Below are 11,018 nucleotides of genomic sequence, written 5' to 3'. Positions count from 1 at the left end.
CTACTGAACTGTGAGGAATTTGCTAAGGATTCTGCCAATGAAAACCTGTAATAAATATGCCATGTGTGAACAATGACCAGCAAGCTCAGTGTATCCTAATAGGATACAAAACAAACGTTGAGATACACTTGTTTGTTTAGACTCTGTGTAATAAAGATTTCTAAATTCAAACAAGCGTCCTCCTCCTTTGGGAACTACGCGCATCCTGGCCGTGGGTCGGAAGTGACGCACGCTTTCCCGCTTTGCTCTCCTTCCCCGTACAGTCGCCAGGCTCGCGGCGCCCGGTGACTGGCTGGCACGGCGAGTTGCGGAAGAAGATGGCGGATGGAGTGGATCACATAGACATTTATGCGGACGTGGGAGAGGAGTTTAACCAGGTACCGGCCGCCTCTGTTCCGTTAGCGCCTGCCTTGTATGTCAGGGCGACAATGGCGCTGAGTGCTCTGCTTTCCGGGAGGGTGTATGTGAGCCGTGCTGCGGGCTGGTTTCCGCGTGTGGGCAGGGCTCTATAAGTGACCAGGGAGAGCGCCATATCCCGGCGTTCGGTTTCCTTTGTGTAGGCCTCGTGTGCGAGAAGGCCGCGGCCCCGCCCCTCAGCTGTGGGTTAGGCCTGAGCACAACAATAACAGGCTGAGCCAACCTGCTGCTGCGAGGTGCACCCCGCGGCCGGCCTGCTGCTGCGAGGTGCACCCCGCGGCCGGCCTGCTGCTGCGAGGTGCACCCCGCGGCCGGCCTGCTGCTGCGAGGTGCACCCCGCGGCCGGCCTGCTGCTGCGAGGTGCACCCCGCGGCCGGCCTGCTGCTGCGAGGTGCACCCCGCGGCCGGCCTGCTGCTGCGAGGTGCACCCCGCGGCCGGCCTGCTGCTGCGAGGTGCACCCCGCGGCCGGCCTGCTGCTGCGAGGTGCACCCCGCGGCCGGCCTGCTGCTGCGAGGTGCACCCCGCGGCCGGCCTGCTGCTGCGAGGTGCACCCCGCGGCCGGCCTGCTGCTGCGAGGTGCACCCCGCGGCCGGCCTGCTGCTGCGAGGTGCACCCCGCGGCCGGCCTGCTGCTGCGAGGTGCACCCCGCGGCCGTGCACCCCACGGCCGGCCTGCTGCTGCGTGTCCTATTCTTTTCTTAGTATTCAGCTGGAAATGCGCCAAATGCTGCGGAATAAAGTCTCTGTGCCAATGTGACAGTGGCACTAGTCTGGTTGGGGCATGGAGTAGATGTTGACTCACTGGAGACATTTTGCTGATCAGCTTTTACAGTCAGTGATGCTTCATGAACATGACATTTTTCACCAAACGTCATACATTTACACTGAAAGTCCACAGGCTTGACAGCTTCCAGGAGAGATCTGCAGAATTGGGGTACATTCACACGACCGCGTGTAATCCTTTCCGTTTTGCGGACGAATGACTTCCGTTTGTGTTCCGTATGTCTTCTGTTTTTTACGGTACACAAAAATAGGAAGAAAAAAAAAAGAGAGAGGGGAAAAAAGAATGATCAATTCATAGTTGTCAAGGAAATACGGAAACTGATCCGCAATTTGTGGATCCATTGACTTGAATTGGGCTGCGGACCGATCTGTGCGGACAATAGTAGTACAAGCTTCATGTTTTTGCGGACTAGAACTGCGGAAACACGGATGCGGACAACATACTGAATGTTGTTCGCACATTTTTTTTTCACCCATAGGAATGAATGGATCCGCAAAATGCGGATAAAATTATACGGTCGTGTGAATGTACCCTTATGAATGCAGCTCTGGACTGTTAAAAAGTCCAGTAAGGCCTCTTTCACACAACCGTATGGGTTTTTCAGTGTTTTGCGGTCCATTTTTCACGGATCTGTTCAGTTTTTTCCGTCCCATTCTTCCGTATGGCATATACAGTAATTACATTAAAAAAAACCTGGGTTGGGCATAACATTTTCTCTAGATGGTTCCGCAAAAATGGAACGGATACGGAAAACATACGTATGCATTTCCGTATGTGTTCCGTTCTTTTTGCGGATCCATTGACTTGAATGGAGCCACAGAACTTGATTTGCGGGTAATAATAGGACATGTTCTATCTTTCAACGGAATGCTTACGGAGTACATTCAGTTTTGTTTTTTTGCGGAACCATTGAAATGATAGTTCCATATACGGAATGCAAGAAACGACCCGTAAACAAACAAAAAAAACTGTCGTGTGAAAGAGGCCTAAGGCTGACTTCATATGTCCGTCAAAGGGTTCTGGCACAAAGCAACCTCCTGGATCTTGCAGAATCCGGCATTGTCACATTCTCTCCTTCACTGTTGGATCCCCATGAGGTCCGGCGGTGATGCGGCTGTGTCCCGCTATAAGGCTAGGGCTACACGGTGACGCAGGTCACGGCCAGGATCACTGAGCAGCAGTGATCTCATAGGAATGCATGGGATCACCTCAGCAGTCTCAAGAAATCCAGCCCTGTTGTCGCTGCAATCCTATTAATTTCTGTGCGATCACCGATACTCTGCGATCCTGGCCATGACCTGGGTAGCCCTAGCCTAAATGCTGTATTTTGGCTGGATAAAAAACGCTGCACGCAACGTTTTTTGTTAGTTTTTTCGTCCGGCCAACAGCCTCATCTTGACGGAGATGTGAATGACTCCTTATTTATTCCCAAGTTTTTTTTTTTTAATTTTTGTCAGTCTTTTTGTCATGCCGCAGTTTAAAGGGGTCTTATTCATTTTTCTCACTTATATAGCGCTGACACACCGCAGCGCTTTGCAGACATCATCACTCTCTGTCACAATCTAGATTACCTATCAGTGTGTCTTTGGAGTGTTCGCGGAAACTGTAGTACTCAGAGGAAACCCACACAACTTGGCCACTGTGCTGCCAGTGTTCATAGAAATAGAAAATTATTATTTTCTAGAACGTTTACCTGTTTTTCCAGTTTCATCTTGGCTGTGCTGTGCTATTGAACATAAAATACAAAAGTGTGCCTGGCGTTCATGCTGTACCTGCGCTCTTTGGACTTGTGTGGCTTTCATGGCCCATAAACAGGTAGGAACTAGTGTTAGGGACCACTCATAGAGACGACCTTGACGTGGTGAGTGGCTTATTACGCTTTGGCCAAAATGTACACCAGTGCCTCATTCAACATCCAGCATGGAGGCAGGGCGGAGTGCTGGTTGCAGAGTGCTATTGCATTTGTGTTCTTTTCTTTGTATATGTATTTCGCCATAGTGATGTGCACCTGCATATAGGGTTGTGCTGACTGAATCCCCCACATTTTTTCTTTGTAGTATATATTGGAGGCGTGGCGATCTCCATGCAGTCATGCACACCTGACCAGCTAGTCTGCCCTGGAGGCTGGTTTTAAAGTCAGTATAAAACTGAGTCTACTTCTACAGGGCCTACCAGTAGCCATTTGGCTCCAGGAGAAGTATATAGTGGGCTCAGCATGCATGTTGGTACTTGCATCCCTGGATCCGATGAAAGCTGTAACGGCACCGGACAGTGTTAAAAGCAGAGTGTGCCTGGCGTTCATGCTGTACCTGCGCTCCCTGGACTTTGTGTGGCTGTCATGGCCCATAAACAGGTAGGAACTAGTGTTAGGGACCACTCATAGAGGCGACCTTGACGTGGTGAGTGGCTTATTACGCTTTGGCCAAAATGTACACCAATGCCTCATTCAACATCCAGCATAGAGGCAGGGCGGAGTGCTGGTTGCAGAGTGCTATTGCATTTGTGTTCTTTTCTTTGTATATGTATTTCGCCATAGCGATGTGCACCTGCATATAGGGTTGTGCTGACTGAATCCCCCACATAAAATACAAAATGTCATCCTTCTGTGGCACAGAGAAAAACACTCCTACAATGCATTCAGAAAGTCTTCAGACACGTTCACTTTCACTTTTTATGTTGAACTTGTGATCTTGTGCTAATATCAAATAAAAAAAATAAACTGTTTACCCGTCATTCTGCACTCAATACCCCATACTGCAAATTTATGCAAAGGGGAAAAAACTAAAATTTCACCTGGACATAAATATTCCGACCCTTCAGGCCTCTTTCACACAGGTGTTCTGTATTTTCTACGGATGCGTTGCGTGTGCATTGCGGGAAACCCGCAATTTCATTCAGTTTTGACTGCGATTGCGTTCCGATGTTCAGTTTTTTTTCCACGCGAGTGCAATGTGTTTTGCACGCGCGTGAGAAAAAAACTGAATGTGGTACCCAGACCCGAACCCGGACTTCTTCACTGAAGTTCGGGTTTGCGTTAGTTGTTCTGTTGATTGTATTTTTACTTGTAACATGGTTATAAAGGAAAATAATAGCATTCTTAATACAGAATGCTTACTAAAATGTGGATTGAAGGGTTAAAAAAAATATAATTTACTCGCCTCATCCACTTGTTCGCGCAGCCGGCATCATATTCTTTCTTCTTCTTCCAAGACCTGCAAAAGGACCTTTGATGAAGTAATTGCGCTCACCACGTGGTGAGCGCGGTGACGTCAGCGCATGTCCTGCTGAATTAAGATTGAAATCTTCTATCTTCATTCAGCAGGACCTGCGCTGACGTTACCGCACTCACCACGATTACGTCATCAAAGGTCCCTTTGCAGGTCCTGAAAGAAGACTATGTCGGCTGCGTGATCAAGTGAATGAGGTGAGTAAATTATTAAATTTTTTTAGTTTTTAACCCCTCAAGCCACATTTTAGTAAGCATTCTGTATTAAGGATGCTATTATTTGCCCTTATAACCACACTTTAATGGGGTCCCGGGTTGCTTTTATCCCTATCATCTCCTAGCAACCATGCGTGAAAATCGCACTGTATCCGCACTTGCTTGCGATTTTCACGCAGACCTATTTATTTCTATGGGGCCTGCATTGCGTGAAAAACGCAGAATATAGAAGATGCTGCGATTTTCACACAACGCACAAGTGATGGGTGAAAATCACCGCTTATCTGCACAGCCTTATTGAAGTGAATGGGTCCGGATTCAGTGCGGGTGCAATGCGTTCACCTCACGCATTGCACCCGTGTGGAATTTTCGCCTGTGTGAAAGGGGCCTTACTATGACACTTAAAATTTTAGCTCTTTCTCTTGATCATCTCTGACATGTTTCTACACTTTGATTGGAGTCCGCCTATGGTAAATTTAGTTGATTGGACATGATTTGGAAAAAGACCCTGTATATATAAAGTCTCACAGCTGACCATGCATATTGGAGCAAAAACAAAGTCATGAGAAGAAAGAACTGCCTGTAGAGCTCAGAGACAGGATTACCTGGAGGCGAAGATATTAAGAAGGGTCCAAAACATTTGTGCTGCACTGGAAGTTCCCGGAAGTACAGTGGCCTCCATAATGCTTAATGGAAGAAGTTTGGGACAACATGGAGTCTTGCTTCAACTGGCCACTCACTAAACTAGGTAATCAGGGGAGATGAACCTCAGTAAGAGAGGTGCCCAAGAACCGAATGGTTACTCTTGCTGAGCTCCAAAAAGCCTGGGTGTAGATGGGAGAAACTGCGGCACTCCATCAGTCTGAGCTTTATGGCCAGGTGGCCAGAAAGAAGCCTCTCTTCAGTAAGGCACACACAAAGCCCGCCTGGAGTTTTCAAAGAGCACCTAACAGACTCTGTGAGAAATAAGATTCTCTAAGCATCAAGTTTGATGGAAACTAGGCACTGCCCAATACCATCCCTACAATAAAGCATGGTGGTGGCCGCATCAGGCTGTGGAGGTATTTTTCAGTAGCTGGGACAGGGAACCTGCTCAGGGTTGAGGAAAAGCTGAACGGAGCAAAGTACAAAGAGATGAATGAAAACCCAGTGCTCAGACTGGGTTGAAGGTTTACCTTCCAAAAAGCCAATGACCCTAAGCACACAGCCAAGGCAACACAGGAGTACCTTAATGTCCTTGAGTGGTCCAGCCAGACCCCTGACTTGAACTAAATGGAACTTCTCTGGAGAGACCTGTAAATGTCTGTCCACAGACGGTCCCATCCAACCTAATAGAACTTGGGAAGATCTGGGGAAAAAAAAACATCTGTTTGCAGTGTCAGAGCTCACATGAACACCATCACCACCTCCTCTCTGCCTGAGGGATGGTGATGGAGAACTCAGTAAGAGAGTTCAAGAGAGGCCTAGATGTATTTCTGGAGTGTAATATTACTGGTTTGGCTGAGTTCCGTTCTTCTGATCCGTCAGAAGAAGAGAGAAAAATAAACAGGATCCTGAGAAAAAATAATAATAATCCTTTTGCGTCAGTTGTGCACCATTTGAGCCATTTCGGTTTGACAAAAAAAGTCCTGCATGCAGTACTTTTGTCTTTAAAAAAAAATGATCTCAGATGGAAATGGCTGAAACTGATGCAACAGGATCTGGTTGGTTCTTTCTTTCCCTCTCCCTCTCCCTCCCTCGGACAGAAAGTTAAACAATGATCTGAACTTAGCCTTATAGTTATTAGATTTCTGGAGAAGGGTTGTTTATAGGGAGTTATTCTGATTGGAGTTGGGAAGGGATTTCTTTTTCTAAGGGCACTTTCACACTTGCGTTAAAGTTTTCCGGTATTAAGTTCTGTCCTAGGAAAAAAAACGCTTCAGTTTTATCCTAATGCATTCTGAATGGAAAGCATTCCGTTCAGTATGCATCAGTTCAGTCACTTCGGTATTTTCTCCGGCCAGAATTCCGGCATTAATTTCCAGTGAAATGTATAAATGCCGGATCCGGTACCAAGTGAACCAGATACGGTTTGCCGACCTGCGCATGCGCAGATCTTTAAAAATGTGAGAAAGATAAATACCGGATCAGTTTTTCCGAATGACACTGGAGAGACGGATCTGGTGTTTCAATGCAATTGTCAGCCAGATCTGGAAACAAATGCTATCCATTTGCATACGGATTTCCAGATCCGGCAGGCAGTTCCGGCAACAGAACTGCCTGACGGAATCCAACAACGGGAGTGTGAAAGTACCCTAACATGAGAGAAATTAGCTTCTACATCATGGCAGGAACTTTTTTTATTTTTATTTTTTTATTCCATCTGTCATGGTTGTAAATCTAACCTAAATATCCTCTGTCAGCATGGTCAATACTATTAAACCAGGAATTTGTCTGGTAGGGTAGATCATGCAGAGTAAAGCAATATTATTTTATATATACACTGCTCAAAAAAATAATGGTAACACAAAAATAACATCCTAGATCTGAATTAATTAAATATTCTTCTGAAATACTTTGTTCTTTAGTTGAATGTGCTGACAAAAAAAATCACAAAAAAATGGAAATCAAATTTTTCAACCCATGGAGGTCTGGATTTGGAGTCACACTCAAAATTAAAGTGGAAAAACACACTACAGGCTGATCCAACTTTGATGTTATGTCCTTAAAACAAGTAAAAATGAGGCTCAGTAGTGTGTGTGGCCTCCACGTGCCTGTATGATTTCCCTACAACGCCTGTGCATGCTCCTGATGAGGTGGCGGACGGTCTCCTGAGGGATCTCCTCCCAGACCTGGACTAAAGCATCTGCCAACTCCTGGACAGTCTGTGGTGCAACGTGACGTTGGTGGATAGAGCGAGACATGATGTCCCAGATGTGCTCAATTGGATTCAGGTCTGGGGAACGGGCGGGCCAGTCCATAGCATCAATGCCTTCGTCTTGCAGGAACTGCTGACACACTCCAGCCACATGAGGTCTAGCATTGTCTTGCATTAGGAGGAACCCAGGGCCAACCGCACCAGCATATGGTCTCACAAGGGGTCTGAGGATCTCATCTCATCTCGGTACCTAATGGCAGTCAGGCTACCTCTGGCGAGCACATGGAGGGCTGTGCGGCCCTCCAAAGAAATGCCACCCCACACCATTTCTGACCCAATGCCAAACCGGTCATGCTGGAGGATGTTGCAGGCAGCAGAACGTTCTCCACGGCGTCTCAAGACTCTGTCACGTCTGTCACATGTGCTCAGTGTGAACCTGCTTTCATCTGTGAAGAGCACAGGGCGCCAGTGGCGAATTTGCCAATCTTGGTGTTCTCTGGCAAATGCCAAACGTCCTGCACGGTGTTGGGCTGTAAGCACAACCCCCACCTGTGGACGTCGGGCCCTCATGGAGTCTGTTTCTGACCGTTTGAGCAGACACATGCACATTTGTGGCCTGCTGGAGGTCATTTTGCAGGGCTCTGGCAGTGCTCCTCCTGTTCCTCCTTGCACAAAGGCGGAGGTAGCGGTCCTGCTGCTGGGTTGTTGCCCTCCTACGGCCTCCTCCACGTCTCCTGATGTACTGGCCTGTCTCCTGGTAGCGCCTCCATGCTCTGGACACTACGCTGACAGACACAGCCAACCTTCTTGCCACAGCTCGCATTGATGTGCCATCATGGATAAGCTGCACTACCTGAGCCACTTGTGTGGGTTGTAGACTCCGTCTCATGCTACCACTAGAGTGAAAGCACCGCCAGCATTCAAAAGTGACCAAAACATCTGCCAGGAAGCATAGGAACTGAGAAGTGGTCTGTGGTCACCACCTGCAGAACCACTCTTTTATTGGGGGTGTCTTGCTAATTGCCTATAATTTCCGCATGTGAAATTGATTGTCACTCAGTGTTGCTTCCTAAGTGGACAGTTTGATTTCACAGAAGTGTGATTGACTTGGAGTTGTGTTGTTTAAGTGTTCCCTTTTATTTTTTTGAGCAGTGTATTTTGTTTGTATCTAAAATGGCTGTTGAGATACGTGGACATTTTTATTTTTATACAAAGTAAATGGTTGGAGCACCGAAGGGTTAATGTAGGTCTTGGAGCATCACTACAGCTACACTCCTCAGTGCACTCTCCTCTTCTTTGCTAGATGAAGTAGCCCTGTTTTCTCATGCTGCTTGCTGTGCCACTAATATGATAAATATGGTAAACATGACGGATCCCATTACAGTCTATGGGTTTCGGCTGTGGGTGGCATATCCGATCTAGAGAACTCCGACAGGGTGTTCTCTACCAGGACAGCCTGACGGATATATTTTAGATGTGAATGTATCCTAAGGAGCTATTTCAGAAAACTGGTCAACGTAGGAAAAAGTCCAGGCTTCAGCAGTTGGGGCTCGGGTCTTTAGTCTAGCCTTGCAGTGGTAGAGCTGATACCACACATCCCCCTTTTAAAGCACGTGACCATGCTTTTTCAGAAGATTTTGCCTTCAAATAATTACTGCAATATATCTGTTTTGGGGTTAAAATCAACATCAGTATATGTGCTAAATTCCCAAGGTACAGGGTTGTACAGGGCCAGACAGGGTAGGTACGGGGACAGGGTGATCTCAAAGGGTTAACCTAGGGCGGGTACAGGGAGAGAACCATCCCCAGCACCCATAATAAGTGCCCTAACCTTTTTCCCCATATCCCACACCTCTCATAAATGTCATAAGTGCCCTTGGAATTTGCACCACTTCCATCTTATTTATTATTTGCACCAATTCACGGTAGTAGCTGGGCGATATCCTGTCCCGATATATATGTTTTTCGGTCACCCAGTTATCATAGGGTGATATTTTTTGCTTTTTATTTGAACTAATAAAAGCTACATTTTAAAAGGGTACAATCTCTAGGCTAATATTCACTTTCACGGACACTTATACTATTGTTATATAAATATATCTGTTTTGCCAATACTCTAACTCTAGGTACCTTTGCCTTGTAGGAAGCAGAGTATGGGGCACATGAGCAGATTGAGCTGTACGAGGATGTCCTCTCCCCTTCTGCAAACAATGGAGATGCTCCGGAAGATCGGGACTATATGGATAATCTTGCTACATCGGTGTCGGATGATGTAGTGAAAGGGTCTTCTTCCAATGTTGTATTTACTTATCCAGGGAAGAGAATTGCTTTGTATATTGGAAATCTTACATGGGTGAGTCTGATGCTATAAATCTGATTTTCAGTCTTGATGGGGGAAGCTGTCCTCCAGTGACAGGCCTAGTAGAGCATTGCATTGGGGTTCTCTGAATATACCATCCCTTGTAAAGTGTTTTTATATGTATTTTAAACTTTCATTTTGCTAGTGAAAAGTTAGCTGATAAAAGTACCCAAGTGTCCAAATGTTGGGTACGTATAGAACCCCTTTCCCTCAGGAAGGGGTAATATGTCTTGAGTATATTGCTGTCTCCTGGGGAAGCACCTGCTTGTCTCTGAAAGACACACATAAGCAAGCAAGTGCCTTGGAAGCTACTGTCAAATATACACTGGATTTATTAGGGTATATTGTACATGGCAAAGTTATTTCCGGAACTTCTCTGACTGAAAGTTGCTTCCATTCATCATCACAGAAATTTCCCCCAAAAAATCTGATGTGTGCAAGTATATGCTCACTGTCATTAGGGGGTTGTGATGTATAATACCCATGTACAAAGAGTACCCCCTTTTTCTCGTACTTTTATCCATTGGGGGACACAGACCATGGGTATAGCTTAGAGGTATTAGTAGGAGGGACACTATGCAAATACAAAAGAGCTCCTCCTCCTCGGGCTATACCCCCCGACTCCACAAGGAGAAGCTCAGTCGTTGCTTAGTGTCTGGTGAAGGAGGTTGACACGCTACACTATCTCTACTCCGGTTTGTTATTTTCTTTCTAGATGGGGACACAAGTTGGTATGGCGCCTTCCTGGTCCCCCGTGGAGTGCCCGCCGCCGTCTCTGGGACGTTGCCTGGCTGCCTCCATTTCCCCCCAAGAAGATAAGTGGATCCGGGCTCGACCTGTTAGCTCCGGCATAGGGTTGGGCGATATACCGGTATCACGATATACCGCGGTATTAAAAAAACGGCGATATGGCGATATCGCTGTTTCCAAAATACCGCAGTATTTTGTGACGTCATCAAAGCGGTCAGCTCACATTGTGCGCTGACCGCTTCTAAACGTGCGCCCGCCCGCCCCTGCACCTTGCATAGCGCTGCCGCTGAGTAACATTACTTCCTCTCGCTCCTGGCCTGGCTCCTTCTTGCTCCGCCTCCCTTAGTCAAGTCTCCACCCACCATCTGACATCATCACCGTCGTCACCCACCAGTGCCGGCTCTATTGT

The 11,018-nt window shown here is 46.9% G+C and overlaps 1 protein-coding gene across 3 annotated transcripts in view; it reads left to right on the top strand.

Annotated features, from left to right (window-relative positions):
* The first annotated feature begins 219 nt into the window (after nt 1–219).
* Nucleotides 220–11,018, top strand: part of CPSF6 (cleavage and polyadenylation specific factor 6) — a 65,032-nt gene continuing 54,233 nt past the window's right edge. For all 3 annotated transcript variants that reach the window (XM_040409729.1, XM_040409715.1, XM_040409721.1), the window contains exons 1-2: nt 220–377; nt 9,644–9,853. In XM_040409729.1, coding sequence (XP_040265663.1) covers nt 318–377; nt 9,644–9,853 — 270 coding nt within the window. In that variant the 5' untranslated portion in view covers nt 220–317. The remainder of the gene's footprint in view (nt 378–9,643; nt 9,854–11,018) is intronic.

Source organism: Bufo bufo, chromosome 1 (assembly GCF_905171765.1).
Source record: "Bufo bufo chromosome 1, aBufBuf1.1, whole genome shotgun sequence".
Taxonomy (NCBI): domain Eukaryota; kingdom Metazoa; phylum Chordata; class Amphibia; order Anura; family Bufonidae; genus Bufo; species Bufo bufo.
The sequence above is the reverse complement of the archived record's forward strand: the minus strand, read 5'-3'. Positions and strand labels throughout refer to the sequence as shown.